Source organism: Ranitomeya imitator, chromosome 10 (assembly GCF_032444005.1).
Source record: "Ranitomeya imitator isolate aRanImi1 chromosome 10, aRanImi1.pri, whole genome shotgun sequence".
NCBI lineage: Eukaryota > Metazoa > Chordata > Amphibia > Anura > Dendrobatidae > Ranitomeya > Ranitomeya imitator.
The window spans coordinates 7,472,276-7,499,889 of NC_091291.1; the positions used below are offsets into that span (position 1 = coordinate 7,472,276).

At 45.0% G+C, this 27,614-nt stretch overlaps 1 protein-coding gene and 1 long non-coding RNA gene across 2 annotated transcripts; both read right to left on the minus strand.

Moving 5' to 3' along the window:
• Positions 1-313: 313 nt before the first annotated feature.
• Positions 314-8,711, minus strand: LOC138651395 (interferon-induced transmembrane protein 3-like). Its single transcript, XM_069741573.1, has 2 exons — positions 8,435-8,711; positions 314-1,020 (listed from the first exon to the last, which is right to left on the minus strand). The coding sequence occupies exons 1-2, from the start codon at positions 8,699-8,701 to the stop codon at positions 841-843; spliced, it is 447 nt and encodes a 148-aa protein (XP_069597674.1). The 5' UTR covers positions 8,702-8,711; the 3' UTR covers positions 314-840.
• A 7,271-nt stretch (positions 8,712-15,982) lies between these two features.
• On the minus strand, positions 15,983-17,606 carry LOC138651987 (uncharacterized). The gene is made up of 2 exons (XR_011315553.1): positions 16,938-17,606; positions 15,983-16,313 (listed from the first exon to the last, which is right to left on the minus strand). It is a non-coding gene; the product is annotated as an uncharacterized lncRNA (long non-coding RNA).
• Between the last annotated feature and the right edge of the window lie 10,008 nt (positions 17,607-27,614).

The following is a 27,614-nucleotide window of genomic DNA, read 5'->3' on the forward strand; positions in this document are numbered from 1 at the left end:
CATTTTCCCCAATTAGGTAATAAAACAGCTTTACTTTCCGTTTGTCATCAGTGGGGCCCACAGTCAGATCCACATACAGTGTAAACTCTTCCTTCCAATGTCTCCAAGTCTGGGACAGATTACATGAAGTGACATCCAGTCTCTGAGGGGGCTTCAGACCAGTCTCCATTTTTCTGTACTGTCAGGGAATCTGTACTTACAGTTGCAGTGATCTGTGCAGTTCCAGCCTCATTTAAGCTCTAAGAATTTGCAGGTTCTGTGCCCGGCTGCCACCATGTTCTGCTTGATGAATCCTGTCATAAATCACACTCTGTGAGTATCTCCAGGCTCTTTATTCACATCATGTCTCAACCTCCATTACATGAATTCTGAGTACAACAACATCCAACAAGTTCCAAAAACAAAGAATATAGAACACACATAAAAGTAGTGAGACCCCTAGAGGCCACATGAACATATTGCTACAGCAGCCATGACAGTTCCCAAACCTCGGTGTCAACCTCATTATCTCCTACCTGTAAATATTGTATGAAACTTTAGGGTCCATGGAAAGCAGGGCGCTCTTTAAATCTCCCAAGATACAGAATCATTTTTATTTTTAAGGACGCTGTCCCTTTAAACAGAATCCGACTTTGGTTTGTACAGGACGTCACCCAATAATTGTAACGAAACCTCAGCTGTGCAAAGTATTCCATAATTGTAAAGTGCTGTGGAATATGTTGGCGCTATATAAATAAAAATTATTATTATAATTATTATTCCAGGCGTTCAGCCTCTGAGTGTAGAGAATGTTTCCATTCACTGACAGCAATGGTGAAGTCATCGCCCGTCAGCCGCCATCTAGACGACCCACATGTGCGGGAAGGACTGGTGGCGGGTTACAATGTAGTAAATGACGTAGGTGATCCAGGCGAGGTGCCCGCAGGAGCCCAGGACGATCCCCGCCATGTTCAGCCTCAGCGCGGTGCCCGAGTAATGAGCCGCCAGCGGCAGGTCCCCTCCGCTCAGCGCCTCCCGCGACTGCAAGACACAAAGCAAAAACGGATCTGATACAAAGGATCCAATGAAGGATGAAGGGGAAGCACAATGGCCGCACCCTCATTCTAGGGAATCAGACCCCATACACAATGGGCAGGTGTGAAACCAACCGCTGCCAGGTGGCTCCTCACCCAGGTCACAGCCTCCTACACAGCTAATTACTGTATCAACCAGGGCCGGACTGGGACAAAAATTCTGCCCTGGCATTTGAAGTCACACAGGCCCACTTGTCACATGGTGACTGTATAATATCTTTGTACACTTGTAGGTTACAAGAAGTGAGGGGAGTGTAACACGACTCTATAACATATAATTACAGCTGTATCCAGCATTACAGCACAGCCCCCATAGAATGTAATACAGCACAGCCCCCATAGAATGTAATGCAGCCAGCCCCCATAGAATGTAATGCAGCACAGTCCCATAGAATGTAATGCAGCCAGCCCCCATAGAATGTAATGCAGCACAGCCCCCGTAGAATGTAATACAGCACAGCCCCCATAGAATGTAATGCAGCACAGCCCCAAAGAATGTAATAAAGCACAGCCCCCGTAGAATGTAATGCAGCACAGCCCCCGTAGAATGTAATGCAGCCAGCCCCCATAGAATGTAACGCAGCACAGCCCCCATAGAATGTAATACAGCTCAGTCCCCATAGAATGTAATACAGCCAGTCCCCATAGAATGTAATGCAGCCAGCCCCCATAGAATGTAATACAGCTCAGTCCCCATAGAACGTAATACAGCACAGCCCCCATAGAATGTAATGCAGCACAGCCCCCGTAGAATGTAATGCAGCACAGCCCCCGTAGAATGTAATGCAGCCAGCCCCCATAGAATGTAACGCAGCACAGCCCCCATAGAATGTAATACAGCTCAGTCCCCATAGAATGTAATACAGCCAGTCCCCATAGAATGTAATGCAGCCAGCCCCCATAGAATGTAATACAGCTCAGTCCCCATAGAATGTAATACAGCACAGCCCCCATAGAATGTAATGCAGCCAGCCCCCATAGAATGTAATGCAGCCAGTCCCCATAGAATGTAATGCAGCACAGCCCCCATAGAATGTAATGCAGAACAGCCCCCATAAAATGTAATGCAGCACAGCCCCCATAGAATGTAATGCAGCCAGCCCCCATAGAATGTAATACAGCACAGCCCCCATAGAATGTAATAAAGCACAGCCCCCATAGAATGTAATGCAGCACAGCCCCCGTAGAATGTAATGCAGCCAGCCCCCATAGAATGTAATACAGCTCAGTCCCCATAGAATGTAATACAGCCAGTCCCCATAGAATGTAATGCAGCCAGCCCCCATAGAATGTAATGCAGCACAGCCCCATAGAATGTAATGCAGCACAGCCCCATAGAATGTAATGCAGCACAACCCCCATAGAATGTAATGCAGCACAGCCCCATAGAATGTAATGCAGCCAACCCCTATAGAATGTAATGCAGCACAGCCCCCATAGAATGTAATGCAGCCAACCCCTATAGAATGTAATGCAGCACAGCCCCTTAGAATGTAATGCAGCCAACCCCTATAGAATGTAATGCAGCACAGCCCCTTAGAATGTAATGCAGCCAACCCCTATAGAATGTAATGCAGCACAGCCCCATAGAATGTAATACAGCTCAGTCCCCATAGAATGTAATGCAGCCAGCCCCCATAGAATGTAATGCAGCCAGCCCCCATAGAATGTAATGCAGCACAGCCCCCATAGAATGTAATGCAGCACAGCCCCCGTAGAATGTAATGCAGCCAGTCCCCATAGAATGTTATACAGCTCAGTCCCCATAGAATGTAATACAGCATAGCCCCATAGAATGTAATGCAGCACAGCCCCATAGAATGTAATGCAGCACAGCCCCATAGAATGTAATACAGCACAGCCCCATAGAATGTAATACAGCACAGCCTCCATAGAATGTAATACAGCACAGCCCCATAGAATGTAATTCAGCACAGTCCCCATAGAATGTAATGCAGCACAGCCCCATAGAATGTAATGCAGCCAGTCCCCATAGAATGTAATGCAGCACAGCCCCATAGAATGTAATGCAGCCAGCCCCCATAAAATGTAATGCAGCACAGCCCCATAGAATTTAATGCAGCACAGCCCCATAGAATGTAATGCAGCCAGCCCCCATAGAATGTAATGCAGCACAGCCCCATAGAATGTAATGCAGCCAGCCCCCATAAAATGTAATGCAGCACAGCCCCATAGAATTTAATGCAGCACAGCCCCATAGAATGTAATGCAGCCAGCCCCCATAGAATGTAATGCAGCACAGCCCCATAGAATGTAATGCAGCACAGCCCCATAGAATGTAATGCAGCACAACCCCCATAGAATGTAATGCAGCACAGCCCCATAGAATGTAATGCAGCCAACCCCTATAGAATGTAATGCAGCACAGCCCCTTAGAATGTAATGCAGCCAACCCCTATAGAATGTAATGCAGCACAGCCCCTTAGAATGTAATGCAGCCAACCCCTATAGAATGTAATGCAGCACAGCCCCATAGAATGTACAATCCAGGAATCACTCATTGATGTATATATAAGAAGAAAAAAACACTCTCCCCACCTTTCCTCATGCTCCGCGCTGCTCCCGGCTCCAGTCTCGGCAGCTGCAGTCTGCCCGCCCGACACACAGCAGGTACGTGATGATATGACGTCATCGCGCACCCGCAGTGTCAGAGGCAGAGCAGGGAATGATGGGAGAGGGAGCGACAGCAGACGCTCTCTCCTCCATCATTGCATTCAACTGGATCGGCATCATAGACGCCGGTATAGTTGAATGTGGGGCGCCGGGGAGTGTGCCGACAGCGAGGGGAGTGTGCCGAGTGCCGGGGGGTTTGTGCAGACAGCGAGGGGAGTGTGCCGAGTGCGGGGGGAGTGTGCCGACAGCGGGGGGAGTGTGCCAACAGCGGAGGGAGTGTGCCAACAGCGGAGGGAGTGTGCCAACAGCGGGGGGAGTGTGCCAACAGCGGAGGGAGTGTGCCAACAGCGGGGGGAGTGTGCCAACAGCGGGGGGGATGTGCCGAGAGCGGGGGGAGTGTGCTAACAGTGGGGGGAGTGTGCCGACAGTGGGGGGAGTGTCAAGATTCCAATGGCAGGGAATCACAAAAGGACAAGCACCAACGAGCTCTAGGGTGATGGAACCTGAGCTGACCGCGACCCTAAACCTGAACACACAAATAACAATAGCCGGGGAACGTGCCTACGTTGATCCTAGACGTCTCGCACCAGTCGAAGATCTAACTTCCCCTATTAGAAGAAACACAGACCTCTCTTGCCTCCAGAGAAACACCCCACAGAAATAGCAGCCCCCCACATATAATGACGGTGAAATGAGAGGAAGGCACATACACAGTATGAAAACAGATTCAGCAAAATGAGGCCCGCTAAAACTAGATAGCAGAGGATACAAAAGTAAACTGCGCGGTCAGCAAAAAACCCTTCAAAAAACCATCCTGTAATTACTTGAACTCATGTTCCAACTCATGGAACATGAGGAGCAATTACAGCCCACTAGAGCAACCAGCAGCAAAGAAACAATTATATGAAAGCTGGACAAGACAAAAATAAAGCAAAACGTGGAACAAGAAAATCAAAAACTTAGCTTGTCCTGAAGATTACTGAAGCCAGAAGCTGAGGTAACAAAACACTCTGATAACCTTGATAGCCGGCGGGGAAATGACAAGAAAGCTCGGTTAAATAGGAAACTCCCAAATGCTAATAGAACAGGTGGACACCAGAGACAGCAGAACACAAATCACCCAGTACCATCAGTAACCACCAGAGGGAGCCCAAAAACAGAACTCACAACAGGGGAGTGTGCCGACAGCGGGGGGAGTGTGCCAAGAGCGGGAGGAGTGTGACGAGAGCGGGGGGAGTGTGCCGAGAGCAGGGGAGTGTGCCAACAGTGGGGGGAGTGTGCCGACGGCGGGGGGAGTGTGACGAGAGCGGCACACTCGAGTGGCCCACTACTGCCACCAGCCTTTAGTCCGGCCCTAGTACCAACCTTCATGTGAACACAGCCACTATCACCTGTAGAGGCAGAACTGACACAAGTGATGGAGGCGGCAGGCGGTCACAAGATACTGATGATGGATGGGACGGGTGGTCACCAGATACTGATGATGGAGATGACAGGCAGTCACCAGATACTAATAGGGGACGGGCAGTCACCAGATACTAATAATGGAGGGGACGGGCAGTCACCAGATACTAATAATGGAGGGGACGGGCAGTCACTAGATACTAATGATGGAGGGGACGGGCGGTCACCAGATACTGATGATGGAGGGGACGGGCGGTCACCAGATACTGATGATGGAGGTGACAGGCAGTCACCAGATACTAATAATGGAGGGGACGGGCAGTCACCAGATACTAATGATGGAGGGGACGGGCAGTCACCAGATACTAATAATGGAGGGGACGGGCAGTCACCAGATACTAATGATGGAGGGGACGGGCGGTCACCAGATACTGATGATGGAGGAGACAGGCGGTCACCAGATACTGATGATGGAGGGGACGGGCAGTCACCAGATACTAATAATGGAGGGGATGGGCTGTCACCAGATACCAATGATGGAGGGGACGGGCAGTCACCAGATACTGATAATGGAGGCGACGGGCGGTCACCAGTCACTGATGATGGAGGAGACGGGCGGTCACCAGATACTGATGATGGAGGAGACGGGTGGTCACCAGATACTGATGATGGAGGGGATGGGCTGTCACCAGATACTGATGATGGAGGGGACGGGCGGTCACCAGATACTAATAATGGAGGGGACGGGCAGTCACCAGATACTAATAATGGAGGGGACGGGCAGTCACCAGATACTAATGATGGAGGGGACGGGCGATCACCAGATACTGATGATGGAGGAGACGGGTGGTCACCAGATACTGATGATGGAGGGGATGGGCAGTCACCAGATACTGATGATGGAGGGGACGGGCGGTCACCAGATACTAATAATGGAGGGGACGGGCAGTCACCAGATACTGATGATGGAGGGGACGGGCGGTCACCAGATACTGATGATGGAGGAGACAGGCGGTCACCAGATACTGATGATGGAGGCGACAGGCGGTCACCAGATACTGATGATGGAGGAGACAGGCGGTCACCAGATACTGATGATGGAGGGGACGGGCGGTCACCAGATACTGATGATGGAGGTGACAGGCAGTCACCAGATACTAATAATGGAGGGGATGGGCTGTCACCAGATACTAATGATGGAGGGGACGGGCAGTCACCAGATACTGATAATGGAGGCGACGGGCGGTCACCAGTCACTGATGAACGGAGGAGACGGGCGGTCACCAGATACTGATGATGGAGGGGATGGGCGGTCACCAGATACTGATGATGGAGGAGACGGGTAGTCACCAGATACTGATGATGGAGGAGACGGGTAGTCACCAGATACTGATGATGGAGGGGACAGGTGGTCACCAGATACTGATGATGGAGGCGGTCACCAGATACTGATGATGGAGGTGACGGGCGGTCACTAGATACTGATGATGGAGGTGACGGGCGGTCACCAGATACTGATGATGGAGGAGACGGGTAGTCACCAGATACTGATGATGGAGGGGACAGGTGGTCACCAGATACTGATGATGGAGGCGGTCACCAGATACTGATGATGGAGGTGACGGGCGGTCACTAGATACTGATGATGGAGGTGACGGGCGGTCACCAGATACTGATGATGGAGGAGACGGGTAGTCACCAGATACTGATGATGGAGGGGACAGGTGGTCACCAGATACTGATGATGGAGGCGGTCACCAGATACTGATGATGGAGATGAAGGGCAGTCACTAGATACTGATGATGGAGGTGACGGGTGGTCACCAGATACTGATGATGGAGGGGATGGGCAGTCACCAGATACTGATGATGGAGGGGATGGGCAGTCACCAGATACTAATAATGGAGGGGATGGGCAGTCACCAGATACTAATAATGGAGGGGATGGGCAGTCACCAGATACTGATGATGGAGGGGTCGGGCAGTCACCAGATACTAATGATGGAGGGGTCGGGCAGTCACCAGATACTGATAATGGAGGTGACAGGCAGTCACCAGATACTAATAATGGAGGGGATGGGCAGTCACCAGATACTGATAATGGAGGCAGTTTTTTGCACTTTCATTTTTTCATCTTCTTCCAAGAGCCAGAACTTTTCATTTCCATCACTGCACCCATATGAGAGCTTGTTTTCTTGGTGAGACAAGATACAGTTTTAATAAGACCGTGTAGATGGAATCCGGGGAAAAAGAGCGGTGACACGGTGAAAAGAAGCCCAACGCCGCCATTGTTTCCCGGGTTTGTTCTTCTGTGTTTATTGTGCCTTTAAAATAACCCAGTGACATAATTCTCCAGACTGCGGCGAGGAGAAACCTGCTCAGTTATTCTACCATTTTTGTGGCTTAAAACAATATGAATTTCTTTTTTTTTTAAGTCGGCTTGTGTCGCCATTTCCGGAAAACTTTTTTTCTTTTATATATATACCATATATTTTTCTCTATGGCATGCTGTCCATTAACGGGACTTACAACTTTTTTTTTCTCTCTTTTCTTGGTGGCATTTTAGGAGGAGGAGGCGAAGGACATATAAAATCCCAGTAACTTTGGTTTTCAGTATTTCACCATTAATTACATATATTTCTGTTTTAATAACTCCGACTTTTACGGCCCAGAGATTCCTTTTCTCACGTTATTTCCCAGCTTCATTAGGAGACTGAATCTGCAGCTCTCGGGGGGCCATTGACACATTGCAGTAAACTTTAAGTTATTTATTTAAGTGGAAACTTTGCAGGTCACTTTTAGGGCCAATATCCGCATTCCCAAGGCAGATTGGGGAAGAGCTGTTTTTTAAGCCATTTATATGCAAAAATTTTTTTTTACAAATCTCCTATTAAAGTGATTTGCAAACTTTCTGAACTTTCCACGTCGGACAGGAAAAGTAAACAAAGCTTCCTCTTTTAGTGGCAGATGTATCACACCGCTCCGTGTATCCACACCCGATATAGGACATAATAATATATTCTAGGTTGTGAAGCGGTTAAAGGCGCAGTGCATCATATTTTACTTATCAGTTCGAATATTAGTTTCCTGGGCTCATAAGACACCCGGTGACCCCATGATGAATCTGCAAAATAAGGGGCTTCATCCACATACCTAATGCACAGAGGACCCCTATATCTACGCCTGAGAGCTGCGTACTATGGCAAGAAGGTGTAATGCGCCCTCTAGTGGAGAGATCAACACATCACTGTCAGTACCTGCCCTGTCCAGCAGGTGGCAGTGTTTGTTATTACCATTGAGCTATTGGAGGAGGGGGCACTCACCTTGGAGGAGAATATGAAAGCCACAATCCCAAGGGGCAGGCAGCAGAGGATGGTATTGAGGAGGGAGAGGCCGGTGTGGTCCCTGTAGGCAGCCTGAGGCATGGCCACCACGTACTGAGCTGTAGTGACCACCGTGAGGTGGCCATGTGGTTGGGTTGGCATTGGTCCTGGTGGAGTGTGGTAAGGTGGTGGAGGCTGGTTGATGGAGCCGGGCTGATACGGTTGGGCTTGGTTGCCATGTTTGGTGTACGGCGGTGGTGGATACATCTGAGGTGGCTTCTCCTGACCAGAAGTGATGACTCTTCACCATTCTATGGAATCATCAGTCAGAGCGAACAATGGTCGGCAAGGTCAATGTTTGTTATATTGTAGCCCAAGGGGACGTTACCAGGAAACCTGTCACCTTATGTCTAAAGTGCCTGATAACAGAGGACAATAGAGCACATTCACAGGCACAGCACGTTGAGCGTCAGCTTTACAGGGAAAATTATTGAAAATCTGGATGAAGACACAAAAAGAGGATTTCATCATTATAAAGAGCAAATGTGTCACTGTGATCCCGGGCCCCCACTGCTGGTCAATGTGGAGGGGCCACAGCAAGGAATGAGTAAGTAATGACACTTCTCTAGTTCATTCTGCTCAGCACTGCCCCACTGGCCACATGGAGAACTGCAATCAGCCCCTCTGTGGTGCAGATCACTAGAGCGCGGTGGTGGGTGCAGGGGAAGTGATGGTGGGTGCAGGGGAGCAAGGGCAATAAAGGTGCAGAGATGCAGATTTCTACACGTAGCAGAGTTGTGGAGGTAACAGAGGTGCTGAGTTGTGGAGGAGGCAGAGGCAGCAGAGGTGCAGAGTCATAGAGGTAGCAGAGGGGTAGAATTGCAGAGGTGCAAAGTCAAAGAGGCAGCAGAGGTGCAGAGTCATAGAGATAGCAGAGATTCAGAGTCTTAGCGGTAGCAGAGATGCAGAGTCATAGAGGTAGCAGAAGGGCAGAGTTGCAGAATCGTAGAGGTAGCAGAGGTGCAGAGTCATAGAGGAAGCAGAGGTGCAGAGTCGTAGAGGTAGCAGAGGTGCAGAGTGAAAGAGGCAGCAGAGGGGTAGAGTTGTAGAGGTAGCAGAGGTGCAGAGTGAAAGAGGCAGCAGAGGGGTAGAGTCGTAGAGGCAGCAGAGGTGCAAAGTCGTAGAGGTAGCAGAGATGCAGAGTCATAGCGGTAGCAGAAGGGCAGAGGTGCAGAGTTGTAGAGGTAGCAGATGGGCAGAGGTGCAGAGTCATAGAGGTAGCAGAGGTGCAGAGTCTTAGAGGTAGCAGAGATGCAGAGTCATAGAGGTAGCAGAGGGGCAGAGGTGCAGAGTCGTAGAGGTAGCAGAGGTGCAGAGTCGTAGAGGTAGCAGAGGGGCAGAGTTGTAGAGGTAGCAGAGGGGCAGAGTTGTAGAGGTAGCAGAGGGGCAGAGTGATAGAGGTAGCAGAGGTGCTGAGTCATAGAGATAGCAGAGGTGCAGAGTGAAAAAGGCATCAGGGGGGTAGAGTCGTAGAGGTAGCAGAGGGGCAGAGTCATAGAGGTAGCAGAGGGGTAGGGTGATAGAGGAAGCAGAGGGGCTGAGTCATAGAGGAAGCAGAGGGGCTGAGTCATAGAGGTAGCAGAGGTGCAAAGTCGTAGAGGTAGCAGAGGGGTAGGGTGATAGAGGAAGCATAGATGCAGAGTGATAGAGGTAGCAGCGGTGCAGAGTCGTAGAGGGACAGAGTCATAGAGGTAGCAGAGTGATAGAGGAAGCAGAGGTGCTGAGTCATAGAGGGAGCAGAGGGGCAAAGTCGTAGAGGTAGCAGAGGGGTAGGGTGATAGAGGAAGCATAGATGCAGAGTGATAGAGGTAGCAGCGGTGCAGAGTCGTAGAGGGACAGAGTCATAGAGGTAGCAGAGTGATAGAGGAAGCAGAGGTGCTGAGTCATAGAGGGAGCAGAGGGGCAAAGTCGTAGAGGTAGCAGAGTGGTAGGGTGATAGAGGAAGCAGAGTGGCAGAGTGATAGAGGTAGCAGCGGTGCAGAGTCGTAGAGGGACAGAGTCATAGAGGTAGCAGAGTGATAGAGGAAGCAGAGGTGCTGAGTCATAGAGGGAGCAGAGGGGCAAAGTCGTAGAGGTAGCAGAGTGGTAGGGTGATAGAGGAAGCAGAGTGGCAGAGTGATAGAGGTAGCAGCGGTGCAGAGTCGTAGAGGGACAGAGTCATAGAGGTAGCAGAGTGATAGAGGAAGCAGAGGTGCTGAGTCATAGAGGGAGCAGAGGGGCAAAGTCGTAGAGGTAGCAGAGGGGTAGAGTCGTAGAGGTAGCAGAGGGGTAGGGTGATAGAGGAAGCAGAGGGGCTGAGTCATAGAGGTAGCAGAGGTGCAGAGTTAAAGAGGCAGCAGAGGGGTAGAGTCGTAGAGGTAGCAGAGTGGTAGGGTGATAGAGGAAGCAGAGTGGCAGAGTGATAGAGGTAGCAGCGGTGCAGAGTCGTAGAGGGACAGAGTCATAGAGGTAGCAGAGTGATAGAGGAAGCAGAGGTGCTGAGTCATAGAGGTAGCAGAGTGATAGAGGAAGCAGAGGTGCTGAGTCATAGAGGTAGCAGAGTGATAGAGGAAGCAGAGGTGCTGAGTCATAGAGGGAGCAGAGGGGCAAAGTCGTAGAGGTAGCAGAGGGGTAGGGTGATAGAGGAAGCATAGATGCAGAGTGATAGAGGCAGCCATCACATCATCTACTTTAATGATAGAAACAATGTATCAAATGAATGTAAATAAACTTTATTGATGGGAACAGAACAATTAGGCAGAAACTTATGACACCAATGTGACACCCTGTGAGTGCTGCTGACAATCACACACAGACAGGGGCCCACTCTGGAGAAGTGTCAGGTATCAAAGGGTTAAACATGTTTCCCCAGAAAGAAAATATCATGAATTCACTGTGATTTCACATCCATCAATTATGTGACGGCACTGAACATAGGGATCAGCTCTCCATCTTACCGGATTATTCACTTAACAGAAAAATAAAGAATCTGTAATTGTTGAGCTGAGGGTTTGTTACAATGTATCAGTGTGAACCTCCGCCGCCCACAATAACGATGGTCATTAGTGTAGAGACTGATGCTGGATCCATTGTAGAAACTTCCGGGCTTCATCGTGCGTCACGGCCCAATAAATGATCAAGGAGATCCAGATCAGGTGCGTGGTGATCCCCAGGATGAAGCCGATCACATTGAAGGTGCTCGCTGTGCGGGAGTAACCGGCCGCGGCAACGGAGTACCCAAACCTGATGGAGGAGCGGGTCTGGGGGGAAAAGGGAAAAGTATATTATATATACAAGAAGAAAGATAGATAATGGATATCAGAGGAGAGCGACCAGGATGGTGAGCGGACGGCAAAGTATGTCCTACAAGGAACGGGTAAAGGATCAGGGAATGTTCAGCTGCAAAAAAAGAAGACTGAGAGGAGACTTAATAGCTGTCTACAAATATCTGAGGGGTCGTCACAGTGTAGAAGGATCATCATTATTCTCATCTACACATTGAAACACGAGAAGCAATGGGAAGAAAGTGAAAGGGAGAAGATACAGATTAGAGATTAGATGGGTGACAGTGAGGGTGATCAATGAGTAACAGGCGGCCATGAGAGGTGGTGAGTTCTCCTCCAATGGAAGTCTTCGGAGGCTGGACAGACATCTGTCTGAGATGGCTGAGTGACTCCTGGATAGATAGATAATAGATAGATAGATAGAAGATACATAGAGATAGATAATAGATAGTGATAGATAATAGATAATACATAGATAGATAATACATAGATAGATAATAGATAGTGATAGATAATAGATAGATAATAGATAGATAATAGATAATAGATGATAGATAGATAATAGATAATGATAGATAATAGATAGATAATACATAGATAGATAATAGATAGATAGATAATAGATAGTGATAGATAATAGATAGATAGATAATAGATAGATAATAGATAGATAGATAATAGATGATAGATAGATAATAGATAATGATAGATAATAGATAGATAGATAATACATAGATAGATAATACATAGATAGATAATAGATAGTGATAGATAATAGATAGATAGATAATAGATGATAGATAGATAATAGATAATGATAGATAATAGATAGATAGATAATACATAGATAGATAATAGATAGATAATAGATAGATAGATAATAGATAGATAATAGATAGTGATAGATAATAGATAGATAATAGATAGATAGTGATAGATAATAGATATATAGATAATAGATAGATAATAGATAGATAGATAGATAATAGATAGATAATAGATAGATAATAGATGATAGATAGATAATAGATAGTGATAGATAATAGATAGATAGATAATAGATAGATAATAGATAGATAGATAATAGATAGATAATAGATGATAGATAGATAATAGATAGTGATAGATAATATATAGATAGATAATACATAGATAGATAATAGATAGATAATAGATAGATAGATAGATAATAGATAGATAATAGATAGTGATAGATAATACATAGATAGATAATACATAGATAGATAATAGATAGATAGATAGATAATAGATAGATAATAGATGATAGATAATAGATAGATAGATAATAGATAGATAATAGATAGATAGATAATAGATAGATAATAGATAGTGATAGATAATACATAGATAGATAATACATAGATAGATAATAGATAGATAGATAGATAATAGATAGATAATAGATGATAGATAATAGATAGATAATAGATGATAGATAATAGATAGATAATAGATAGATAATATAGATAGATAATAGATGATAGATAATAGATAGATAGATAGATAATAGATAGATAATAGATAGATAATAGATAGATAATAGATAGATAGATAGATAATAGATAGATAATAGATAGATAATAGATAGATAATAGATAGATAGATAGATAATAGATAGATAATAGATAGATAATAGATAGATAATAGATAGATAATAGATAGATAGATAATAGATAGATAGATAGATAATAGATAGATAATAGATAGATAATAGATGATAGATAATAGATAGATAATAGATAGATAATATAGATAGATAATAGATAGATAATAGATAGATAATAGATGATAGATAGGTAATAGATGGATGTGGACAGGTCAGGCAGGATGTAAACACTTCACAGTAGGCGTTGAATGGAAATACCAATGTTTGTGCCCAGTGGTCTAATATTTGCTGTGATCCCAGTAGAACAGGTTTTTCCAGTATAATCTGCAGTTGGTGACTGGGCCCCAGTTCCCTTCAGTAGAACGCGACGCGTCAATCATTTCTTTGTGTTGAGTCTTCTCCGACCTCCCCTGGTCCGGTAATTTCAGCTGACATTTCCCTCAGGGTGACGGACCCCTGACTAATGTCTCCCCCACTTGTGTGTCGGTCTTTGCTGCATGTCGCATTATATTCAGACATTAGAAGGTTGAGGAATATGATTGCTGCCATGTACCCTAACCTCTCACCCCATTATTCTATGATTGCACCCGCAGCCCTTACCTTTACAGAGAACACAAGGGCGAAGGTCCCGAGGAGCAGATTGCAGCAGAGCAGGTTGGCGATGGAGCAATATAAGTGATCCTTAATGGCCGGTTGATAGGGATCCACCATTTTCGGCTGGTCAGTCACCACAAAGAATGAGGGTTGAGTTGAGCATGGCTGTGGTGGGTTCGGGGTGTATGGTGGGGGGCTGTATGGGTTTACATCTGTCATTGGGTACATGGTATAGGGAGGACATTCCAGGGGTCCGCGGGGGCCAATCTTGTTACTTTCTTGCCCATTAGTCTCCATGTTTCTGTCCATTCTTCGGCCACGTTCTCAGGTTTCTGGAGACGGTCGTCCCAGATCCGGTCCTGGGTCCCTTCACGTTGGAGGATCACAGGTCCTGGTCCTATATATACAGGGAGGCGCCACCTTGTTAGACTTTCCAGTGCGGACCTGGAAAATTTCTCTGGAAAATAATCCTAAAATCAACAAATTGAAGACGTTGCAGACCCTGATCTGCCAACGGACATTTAAAGGGATCCGGACTCCGAAAATGAGAACGTCTGCACAGGGCCCTATCCATGCTGAACTGATGGGAATCACTGACCCCCGCACGAACAGCACAGAAATGTGCAAAACAATGTGCAGTCTTAGCTCCGCCTCCTTGACTCCTAAAATATGGAGTATGTCCTCTTAGCAGATAGAGGTCATATCACCCCTCTAAGCTGTGGGGTTCAAACTGAGGAGGGGTCTGTAATGAGATCAGGCTTAGTAGACTTACCCTGCTGTTGTCTTCGGTCAAAAACGACCGACCTTGCACTTCAATATTCTTTAAAATATTCAAGATGCGGCTCTGAAACCCGTGGCCGACCGACCCATCCTCATTTAAGTCAATCAACCACAAGTTTCAGAACCGCATCTTGAACACCCCAAAAAATACCAAAGTGCAAAATCGGTCTCCGCAGACCGAAGACAACAGCAGGGTTAAGTGCAAACTCACAGGGCTAAATTAAGTATAGGGGCGCGCATTGGGAGCAGTTAAATTATGTTACCTTCTTTTTTTACTTCAATCTCCTAAATTCTAAATATACTCGACTCATAGAATTATATCTACGGGTTTTCTTTTTTTTTTTTTAATCTTTTTTTTTGTATTTCTTATCCGCTTTCATTCATTTTATTTGTCATGTTTGTGTTGATTTCCACTGATTCTATTCTAGATTTACTGACGGTTTTTATTACTTGTGTTTTCCTTTAACTTTTTAAAAAAAAAGTTATCGTTGAAATGCCCTCCTAACAATTTCCTTGATTGTAAATTTCTACAGGTGACAGTAAATCTGCTGCTAACTGTGTAAATCTGTGTTAACTATTTACTGACAGGTTGACCTATATATATATAGGAGGTCTCAGCAGCACAGAGTGTTTTAGGGGAGCAGCATGCTAACCATATTGGAGGCCGCAGGTACCTAGAAAGAAGTAGGTCTCGCAGCACAGAGCATTTCTGGAAAATAATGTGCTGATTATGTGAGAGTCACAAAGTTAAAGGGACTCTGTCACCTGAATTTGGAGGGAACAATCTTCAGCCATAGAGGCGGGGTTTTCGGGTGTTTGATTCACCCTTTCCTTACCTGCTGGCTACAATATTAGATTGACGTTCATTCTCTGTCCTCCATAATACACGCCTGCGCAAGGCAAGATTGCAAGAGTCCCTTTAAACAGTGGTAGGGTAGCACAGTATTTCAGATGAGGAGTGTGTGTGTGTTAAAATTACAAGTGACAAGCTAAGAGTTGGATAGAGAAAGTAACGAGGTCCGCAGCAGCACAGAGTCTTTTATGAGAGGAATGTTATAAATTGGAGGGTCCTGGAGGAAGAAGTATACCGAGTGTTTTATAAGAGGAGTATGATGACATAATAGGCCTGCATTGTAGAAGGAGTATTTCAGTAGAGGAGTGTGCTGACGTTATATGGAGGTATATAGACATTCTATCACACAATGTATTTCAGGAGGTCACACAGACTGAGGATTAGACTTTATTATGAACAAGTTTGATAAATCTTCCTGCCTCTACGAGGTTCGGGTCCGGTCACCGCAGAAAGTTCTAAGAGATAAAAGTCAATATCAAGTTATTCAGGATAAAATTTGGAATTTCCTGATTTCCTGAAGTTTTTGCCTCCTCTTCAGAAGCTTCGGTCCATGTCGCGTTACACATTAAAGTATATGACACAAACTATCCAGGTTATGTAGATACAGAAGCCGACCGCCGAGGATCCCCTGTTCCAGGAGTAAGCGGAGCTGGAGTAACGGGCGGCTGATGCAGAATCCAGATGAGAATTTGCTTTGCGAGTCTGAAGGGAAAGGAACATCAGGAATGGATTATAATTCTGCAATTCTTCTGAACAACACGTGACATTGAGTCTCCCATCATCCATACGGTCTTCTCTTTAGGGTTACCTTTGCTACAACTTTCCAGATTTGCATTAAAATTGCTTTTTTTTTTTAGAAAATCAAAGCAAAAAAAAAAAGTAAAGTTACAACACTGTGTGAACACACAAAGTTTTGCAACTTTCTAACAAACTTTTTTTGTTAATTTTCTAATCATGTTCAGTATCAAGATCTCGTTACAGTCAGACAATCGTTTACAAGTTCGGACCCCGGGAACTGATCGATTACCTGCACCGATAGAAGGGTAACGATCTATCAGGCTGGAGAGGTCAGCCTGGTGGAATCACAGAGGACACAAGTGTAACAAACTCTCAAACATCAGGATCAACAGGATTTGGGGCAGAGCAGGCATTCACCCCTTACCCACCCCAAGTGATCAAATCAGGCTGCCCCATCATTTATACTCCCTATTGGGCATATTAAGGGGGTCCAAGAGCCTATTTTTCGGGGATATGGGAGCAAAATGTTTAATACATTTATTAAGGTATAGATTTTAATAAATCCCATTAATAAGTTTTTTTTTTTACCTTTATGGAGAAAATGAGCGCCATAATCGCCAGAGGAAAGAAACAGAATATTAAATTCAGGATGGATCTAGTCATGTAATCCGGATAGACAGCTGGCGGCAGTATCACCACGGCGGGCCGGGCGACCACCACGGCGGGCTGGGTGACCACCACATTAGTGACGGTTTCCACATACTTTGACATGAGGACGTCGGTTTGCATTGTAGGGGGGTATCGGGGCAGCTCCATCATCTTGCATGTCCCGGCGGACGCTGTATGCCTCTGTATACCTCTGTACACCAGGGACAGCGCCTCCAGAATGAAACCTGAGATTCTCGCCCGTCCTTTATCACAATAAAACAGGAGCATAAGGAAGTTACAAATGGTAGCAATTTGCATTTACGATGCTTTTTCCACTTTCCCCCTATGTATATAGGAGTTATACGTAAAGGGGGTGCGGCCCTTTAATTGAAAGTAAAGTCTGGTTAAAGGGGATGTGCCACCTCTCACACGACTTGTTTATACGCATTAAGATTCTTTAGCGCCGTCCATAAAGATTCGACCAGTTCTGCTATTTATAGGGAACACTTGATAAAATCCACGGGTAGTGGGTGCGCTGCTGTGCCAGTTGCAGTACCGCTTGTCACCACTACTCGTCCCATCAACAGATCAGAGTTATTTCTCTGATACCATGCGCCACCAAGTGGTCAGATCTTGGAAGTGCATGTCTCTAGTAAAGTTCACACATAAAGACCCCAAAGAAGGACATCCAATGGGCCAGTCCAGGGAAGCAGGGCCCCCCACTTCCAAGCACTGATGGACAGAGACATAAGAGACCCCTCCCTGTGCAAGTACACAATATTGCAGTCCAATAGCTCCTCATTGTGCACAGTTCTCCTTGCTTTGGAGGTGGATGTGGCCCCTTATCTCTTGGTCCCCATGTTGCACCAATGGTCTATTCGCCCCTGCCCAAAAGCCTCTGTGGGGTGAAAGGTGATGATTGCACCCAGGATGCCTCTTTTTCAAAAGTTCTGCAAGATACGGCAACGTGTGCAAAGCTAGAGCGCCCTCCCCAGGTCTTAGCAGGGAGGAGAGCAGGGCACCCTGCAGTGGCCATGTGGTCAGGAATAAAGACAACAGGACAATCTTATTATCTGAACCCTTGTGTCCCCACATTAGGCCTAGGTGCCGTGTGCATTTTTCTCCATTTATGACCAAATATTAGGAATAGTCGCACCTGGGAGCAGCACAAGTTGTACAGTATACAAGAGCATCTAGAGATCAGAGCTGCAGTACCGAGAGTGGCCACTACACAATGCACGGCGCTGTGCTGTTTCTGTAGTGGGGGCATTGGACCCCCACTGAGGGCAAGCCATCCATATCCAAGTCCTGGACAACCTCTAATTTTAGTGCCACCTACACTCCATCCATTTTAAGTCATCATGAGAATTTTTTTATGTGTCTAAAATCATGTGTCGTAGCATTTGCAGAGCACTTAAAGGGTTAAACAAGCAGAACCGGTTACTGGGCGCCGTTATAAAGTGTTTTATTAGACCATTGAGACCGTGTGTGTCCTCCAGCACTTTGCTCATCAGGAGGAGGTGACTGAGCATGTGTGTCCTCCAGCACTCCGCTCATTAGAAGGAGGTGACTGAGCATGTGTGTCCTCCAGCACTCAGGTCATTAGGAGGAGGTGACTGAGCATGTGTGTCCTCCAGCACTCAGGTCATTAGGAGGAGATGACTGAACGTGTGTGTCCTCCAGCACTCGGCTCATTAGAAGGAGGTGACTGAGCATGTGTGTCCTCCAGCACTCAGGTCATTAGGAGGAGGTGACTGAGCATGTGTGTCCTCCAGCACTCTGCTCATTAGGAAGAGGTGACTGAGCGTGTGTGTCCTCCAGCACTCGGTTCATTAGGAGGAGGTGACTGAGCGTGTGTGTCCTCCAGCACTCGGTTCATTAGGAGGAGGTGACTGAGCGTGTCTGTCCTCCAGCACTCAGGTCATTAGGAGGAGGTGACTGAGCATGTGTGTCCTTCAGCACTCAGCTAATTAGATGGAGGTGACTGAGCATGTGTGTCCTCCAGCACTCAGTTCATTAGGGGGAGGTGACTGAGCATGTGTGTCCTCTAGCACTCAGTTCATTAGGGGGAGGTGATTGAGCATGTGTGTCCTCCAGCACTCAGTTCATTAGGGGGAGGTGACTGAGCATGTGTGTCCTCCAGCACTCAGTTCATTAGGTGGAGGTGACTGAGCATGTGTGTCCTTCAGCACTCAGCTAATTAGATGGAGGTGACTGAGCATGTGTGTCCTCCAGCACTCAGTTCATTAGGGGGAGGTGATTGAGCATGTGTGTCTTTCAGCACTCAGTTCATTAGGGGAAGGTGACGGAGCATGTGTGTCTTTCAGCACTCGGCTCATTAGGAGGAGGTAACTGAGCATGTCTGTCCTCCAGCACTCAGTTCATTAGGTGGAGGTGACTGAGCATGTGTGTCCTTCAGCACTCGGCTAATTAGATGGAGGTGACTGAGCATGTGTGTCCTCCTGCACTCGGCTGACTAGATGATAATACAGATTGCTATAGGCTCTGAACACCAGGGGCACCGATATTATGTAAGGAATTATCAGAACTCATGTACAAATCAAAAACACACTGGATTTCAATAGAAAGTGAATGCAGCTGCTGGTAGTAAAGCGCTCTGTGCGCCGGCCTGGCACTTTATCGGTGGACTCACTACTACGCTGATCAATCCGCTGCCACCTAATTAAGTATAAAATGCCCAGGGACAAAGATGAAACCTATAACAGAAAACCTGCGTGCGAAATAGGCAAAGGCTTGTAATATGTGAAGCAAAAAACACAAATGCCCCAAAAATGAACTGTGGCGCCTAATGACATGAGCCTGGATGTGCGGCGCTTCCACTGAGCAATGTCCACCAGCAGGAGCTGACACTGGCACGTAGCGCCACAAACTGCAGACACAGGAGCATCAATCATGGTCCACGTGCTGCTGCAGGAAGACACAACGTGTATGCAAGGAGTGCGGAGGCCGAGTCCTGTGCTGGCGGCACACAGAGCGCTGCCGCAGCACCATCTCCAAAACCAATCACCATGTGGAAGGCGTTATTATCCAATTATTATTATTAGTATGCCATTACTAAATGCTAGATTAATCATAACTGGTATTTTATATTTGTATTTATTATTATTATTAACATTATTATTTGCTAAATTAAGAACTATTTTGGTATTTTTTTGTATTAGAATTATTACTATTAATAATAATTAAGACTATTGGTATTCTTATATGCAATAATATTAATACTCTATATTTTTTGTATTTGTTATTAGAAATATTATTAATCTTGGTATCATTATTACTATTATATGCTACATTAATCCTATTTTATATGTTTTTAATTATTATTATTATGTGCTATACTAATAATTATTTTTTATTTTTTTTATTTATTAGAATTATTAAGAATATTGGTTTTATTATATGCAATATTAATACTGATATTTTATATTTTTATTAGAATGAATAAATAATATTGCTATTTTATATATTTTTTATTATTTGTTCTTAGAGTTATTAATAATATTGGTAATTATTATTATTATTGCTAGTAGTAGTATATACTCTGACCAAACTAATCAAACTGTAATCAAACTCTGCTGGATCTGCCGAGGATGCAGAGAACCGGACCCTCTTGTGTGCGCAGCACAGCTGCAGCCTCCATAACGCTGGACACCAGTTATAACCAGATCTGCGCTGTCATTTCTAGTGCGGTGCATGGTGGCCGCTCCGCACTGGTACACGAGACATCATAGATCGCTCATATTGTCGTTATACAGTAAATTTCCTGCACAACTCGCCGAGCCGGATCGTCAGGAAACTTCACGCACTTCGTGTCTGACGGGGAAATGTTCTGTAATAATTTGCGTTCTCATGGTACGTACACAATAGCAATATTGATCCTTCCCTTGCAACTTTAATTCTGACTATTAGAATTCATTCTAACCCACAATTGTTTCACATTTAGAGATGAAGCATTTCTTCAGATACAGGGTACCGCAATGGGGGCAGCTTGTGCACCCTCGTACGCTAACCTATTTTTGGGTTTTTGGGAAGGAGAGATTTTCATAAGCTCCTCCAATGCTGGATCAGATATGTAGATGATATTATGTTTGTGTTGGAAGATACTATCCAGGAATTAAATGATCTGATGGCCATGTTGAACCAAAATGACCAAAATATTGAACTCGCGTATATATGGCCGCAAGGTAAATTTTTTGGACATTGACATCACAGTGAAGCCTGATGGTTCTATAATTTAATAGTTGCATTTTACCTTAATAAAATATATATTTGATATAATGTAGTATAATTGCCAGCCCATAGTCATCCATGTAGTATAATGCACAGCCCATAGTCATCCATGTAGTATAATGCACAGCCCATAGTCATACATGTAGTATAATGCACAGCCCATAGTCATCCATGTAGTATAATGCACAGCCCATAGTCATCCATGTAGTATAATGCACAGCCCATAGTCCTCCATGTAGTATAATGCACAGCCCATAGTCCTCCATGTAGGATAATGCACAGCCCATAGTCATCCATGTAGTATAATGCACAGCCCATAGTCCTCCATGTAGTATAATGCACAGCCCATAGTCCTCCATGTAGTATAATGCACAGCCCATAGTCCTCCATGTAGTATAATGCACAGCCCATAGTCACCCATGTAGTATAATGCACAGCCCATAGTCCTCCATGTAGTATAATGCACAGCCCATAGTCATCCATGTAGTATAATGCACAGCCCATAGTCCTCCATGTAGTATAATGCACAGCCCATAGTCCTCCATGTAGTATAATGCACAGCCCATAGTCCTCCATGTAGTATAATGCACAGCCCATAGTCCTCCATATAGTATAATGCACAGCCCATAGTCCTCCATGTAGTATAATGCACAGCCCATAGTCATCCATGTAGTATAATGCGCAGCCCATAGTCATCCATGTAGTATAATGCACAGCCCATAGTCATCCATGTAGTATAATGCACAGCCCATAGTCATCCATATATTATAATGCACAGCGCATAATCATCCATGTAGTATAATGCACAGCCCATAGTCCTCCATGTAGTATAATGCACAGCCCAAAGTCATCCATGTAGTATAATGCACAGCCCATAGTCATCCATGTAGTATAATGCACAGCCCATAGTCCTCCATGTAGTATAATGCACAGCCCATAGTCCTCCATGTAGTATAATGCACAGACCATAGTCCTCCATGTAGTATAATGCACAGCCCATAGTCCTCCATATAGTATAATGCACAGCCCATAGTCCTCCATGTAGTATAATGCACAGCCCATAGTCATCCATGTAGTATAATGCACAGCCCATAGTCCTCCATGTAGTATAATGCACAGCCCATAGTCATCCATATATTATAATGCACAGCGCATAATCATCCATGTAGTATAATGCACAGCCCATAGTCCTCCATGTAGTATAATGCACAGCCCATAGTCCTCCATGTAGTATAATGCACAGCCCATAGTCCTCCATGTAGTATAATGCACAGCCCATAGTCCTCCATATAGTATAATGCACAGCCCATAGTCCTCCATGTAGTATAATGCACAGCCCATAGTCATCCATGTAGTATAATGCACAGCCCATAGTCCTCCATGTAGTATAATGCACAGCCCATAGTCCTCCATGTAGTATAATGCACAGCCCATAGTCCTCCATGTAGTATAATGCACAGCCCATAGTCATCCATGTAGTATAATGCACAGCCCATAGTCCTCCATGTAGTATAATGCACAGCCCATAGTCATCCATGTAGTATAATGCACAGCCCATAGTCCTCCATGTAGTATAATGCACAGCCCATAGTCATCCATATATTATAATGCACAGCGCATAATCATCCATGTAGTATAATGCACAGCCCATAGTCCTCCATGTAGTATAATGCACAGCCCAAAGTCATCCATGTAGTATAATGCACAGCCCATAGTCATCCATGTAGTATAATGCACAGCCCATAGTCCTCCATGTAGTATAATGCACAGCCCATAGTCATCCATATATTATAATGCACAGCGCATAATCATCCATGTAGTATAATGCACAGCCCATAGTCCTCCATGTAGTATAATGCACAGCCCAAAGTCATCCATGTAGTATAATGCACAGCCCATAGTCATCCATGTAGTATAATGCACAGCCCATAGTCCTCCATGTAGTATAATGCACAGCCCATAGTCCTCCATGTAGTATAATGCACAGCCCATAGTCATCCATATATTATAATGCACAGCGCATAATCATCCATGTAGTATAATGCACAGCCCATAGTCCTCCATGTAGTATAATGCACAGCCCAAAGTCATCCATGTAGTATAATGCACAGCCCATAGTCATCCATGTAGTATAATGCACAGCCCATAGTCCTCCATGTAGTATAATGCACAGCCCATAGTCCTCCATGTAGTATAATGCACAGCCCATAGTCCTCCATGTAGTATAATGCACAGCCCATAGTCCTCCATATAGTATAATGCACAGCCCATAGTCCTCCATGTAGTATAATGCACAGCCCATAGTCCTCCATATAGTATAATGCACAGCCCATAGTCCTCCATGTAGTATAATGCACAGCCCATAGTCCTCCATATAGTATAATGCACAGCCCATAGTCCTCCATGTAGTATAATGCACAGCCCATAGTCATCCATGTAGTATAATGCGCAGCCCATAGTCATCCATGTAGTATAATGCACAGCCCATAGTCATCCATGTAGTATAATGCACAGCCCATAGTCATCCATATATTATAATGCACAGCCCATAATCATCCATGTAGTATAATGCACAGCCCATAGTCCTCCATGTAGTATAATGCACAGCCCATAGTCATCCATATATTATAATGCACAGCCCATAGTCATCCATATAGTATAATGCACAGCCCATAGTCATCCATGTAGTATAATGCACAGCCCATTGTCATACATGTAGTAGCATGGTCACTGTGTACTCACTGATTTAAAAAAAAAAAATACTCACCTTCCCTCCCCTCCCCCACCACGTGGCTTCCTTTTCTGAAGCAGGCTGCTGACTTCAGCATGTAAGTGACGTGAGCGCCTGATGTCACTGCCATGCTCCCCCAGTCATGGGCTCGCCAACGTCAGCTGCTGGCCTCTTATCCGGCAGCATGATTTGCAGGTCTGTGTGCCACAATACAATTCATCTGAATGTGGGTCACAGGATGCACATCCAGCTGAAGTATTTGCTGGCGTTGGAGGGCCCCTCACCCGCCGGGCCTGGTCGCAGCGGCGATCACGATAGTTGTGCCCTTAATTTGCTGCAAAACTGCACTTATTACATCTATTTCCTGTGCATTTAGAAAAAATTTTCTATTTTGACGAAGTTTTCTCATTAACCCCTTCACGATGCAGCGAGTTTCTACATATTAGTGTTTTCCTCCCCTTCTTCCCAGAGCCATAACTTTTAGATTTTTCTGTCCACATAGACATATGAGGGCTTGTTTTTTGCACTTTTGTATCACAACATTCATTTTACCACGTAGAGTACTGGTGTAAATGTGGTTTAATTGTGGAAAAAAAAAAACCCGCAATTCTGACATTGTTTTTTAGGAATTGTTTTCACAGTGTACATTTCCTGCACGGCCACATTTCTGAGCTGACATCAATAACTACTCACTTTATTTCCTAACAGAAGAATCTGACCTGACGAGAAGTTCTCATTTTTTTTTTAGTTTTCTTTTTTATTTACATTTTTGCCATTTTTGTTTTTTCCCCTCTTCTTTCTTCCAAGAACCACTTTTTTTTTGTCTTCATAGTCGTATGGGGGGCTCATTTCTTGTGGGGCAAATTTCAGTTTTGAATGACAATTTACGTTGCCATATAATGCAACAATAACCCGGGGGAAAAAAATGTCAAGTGCTGTGAATGGTAAATTTTTTTTTCCTTTTTTTTTTTTTTTTTTTACAAAATACCACCATTTGTTGTTTGGGGAATATTAAAAGTGTAAAAAAAAAGTTCGAAGATGATTCTTCTTGGTGTTTTTTTTGTTTTTTTACATGGTAAAAAGTAGGCGTTATAACATGGGTGTGTAGACTTTTTTTATATACATGCACAATGGATCTAAAAAGTTTACACACCTCTGTTATAATGAAAAAAAATGTAGAAATAAGGGCATATAGTGTATTAAAAATAAATCTCATCGCTTCAATAAAATAATGCAACATATCTCGTAAATCATTGGATTGGAGAATCATAACGGTTTTAGCATTTAGTGAACATGGCAAACAAAATTACATTGTGGCATTGCACCGATTTTGCAATTTCACTGCACTTGGAATTTTGTTTCCCATTTTCCAGTACGTTATATGGGTAAAATCAATGGTGTGGATCAAAAGTACAACTCGTCCCGTGAAAAACAAGCCCTCACATGGCCATATTAACCGAAAAATAAAAAAAAAGTTATGGCTCCGGGAAGAAGGGGAGGAAAAAAAACGAAAACGCAAAAACAGAAAATTGCTAGGTTGTGAAGAAGTTAATATCATAATCCGGTCTGTCTTAATCATCATCTCACGAGCACCCGAGGAGACAATTCAGTCATTATTACCATCAAAAAAGTAACAATTGTAATGAGGGATGAATAAATTTGATTGTAATTGTAGACCGATTTACAGACAGATTTTTTATGCCTATTAAATCCCCATTACCACATTTCATTCTCTCTGCCTCTATGTAAGTTGCCATCATGGAAGACACCAGATGAACAATTGGGCAGAGGTAGGCTGACATGAAGCCATGATGTCTTGTTGACCTGACTCTCCAGTATAGGTGGTCGAGGATCTACAGGTGGAGGTCCTTATGGTGGTGGAGGAGATACTGGTGGACTTACTGGTGGTGGAGGTTCTACTGCTGGTGGTGGAGGTCCTACAGACTGTGGAGATCCTACTGGTTGTTGAGGATGTACTGATGGTGGAGGTCCTACTGATGCTGTAGAATGTACTGATGGTGGAGGTCCTACTGGTTGTTGAGGATGTACTGATGGTGGAGGTCCTACTGATGCTGTAGAATGTACTGGTGGTGGAAGTCCTACTGGTAGTGAAGGATGTACTGATTGTGGAGGTCCTACTGATGCTGTAGAATGTACTGATGGTGGAGGTCCTACTGATGCTGTAGAATGTACTGATGGTGGAGGTCCTACTGGTTGTTGAGTATGTACTGATGGTGGAGATCCTACTGATGCTGTAGAATGTACTGATGGTGGATGTCATACTGATGCTGTAGAATGTACTGGTGGTGGAAGTCCTACTGGTAGTGAAGGATGTACTGATTGTGGAGGTCCTACTGATGCTGTAGAATGTACTGATGGTGGAGGTCCTACTGATGCTGTAGAATGCACTGATGGTGGAGGTCCTACTGGTTGTTGAGGATGTACTGATGGTGGAGGTCCTACTGAAGCTGTAGAATACACTGATGGTGGATGTCATACTGATGCTGTAGAATGTACTGATGGTGGAGGTCCTACTGATACTGTATAATGTACTGGTGGTGGAGGTCATACTGATGCTGTAGAATGTACTGGTGGTGGACGTCCTACTGATACTGTAGAATGTACTGATGGTGGAGGTCCTACTGATGCTGTAGAATGTACTGATGGTGGAGGTCCTACTGATGCTGTAGAATGTACTGATGGTGGAGATCCTACTGATGCTGTAGAATGCACTGGTGGTGGAGGTCATACTGATGCTGTAGAATACACTGATGGTGGATGTCATACTGATGCTGTAGAATGTACTGGTGGTGGAGGTCATACTGATGCTGTAGAATGTACTGATGGTGGAGATCCTACTGATGCTGTAGAATGTACTGATGGTGGAGGTCCTACTGATGCTGTAGAATGTACTGATGGTGGAGATCCTACTGATGCTGTAGAATGCACTGATGGTGGAGGTCCTACTGATGCTGTAGAATGCACTGATGGTGGAGGTCCTACTGATGCTGTAGAATGCACTAATGGTGGAGGTCCTACTGGTTGTTGAGGATGTACTGATGGTGGAGGTCCTACTGATGCTGTAGAATACACTGATGGTGGAGGTCCTACTGATGCTGTAGAATGTACTGATGGTGGAGGTCCTACTGATGCTGTAGAATGCACTGATGGTGGAGGTCCTACTGATGCTGTAGAATGTACTGATGGTGGAGGTCCTACTGATGCTGTAGAATGCACTGATGGTGGAGGTCCTACTGGTTGTTGAGGATGTACTGATGGTGGAGGTCCTACTGATGCTGTAGAATACACTGATGGTGGATGTCATACTGATGCTGTAGAATGTACTGATGGTGGAGATCCTACTGATACTGTAGAATGTACTGATGGTGGAGGTCCTACTGATGCTGTAGAATGCACTGATGGTGGAGGTCCTACTGGTTGTTGAGGATGTACTGATGGTGGAGGTCCTACTGATGCTGTAGAATACACTGATGGTGGATGTCATACTGATGCTGTAGAATGTACTGGTGGTGGAGGTCCTACTGATGCTGTAGAATGTACTGGTGGTGGAGGTCCTACTGATGCTGTAGAATGTACTGATGGTGGAGGTCCTACTGATGCTGTAGAATGTACTG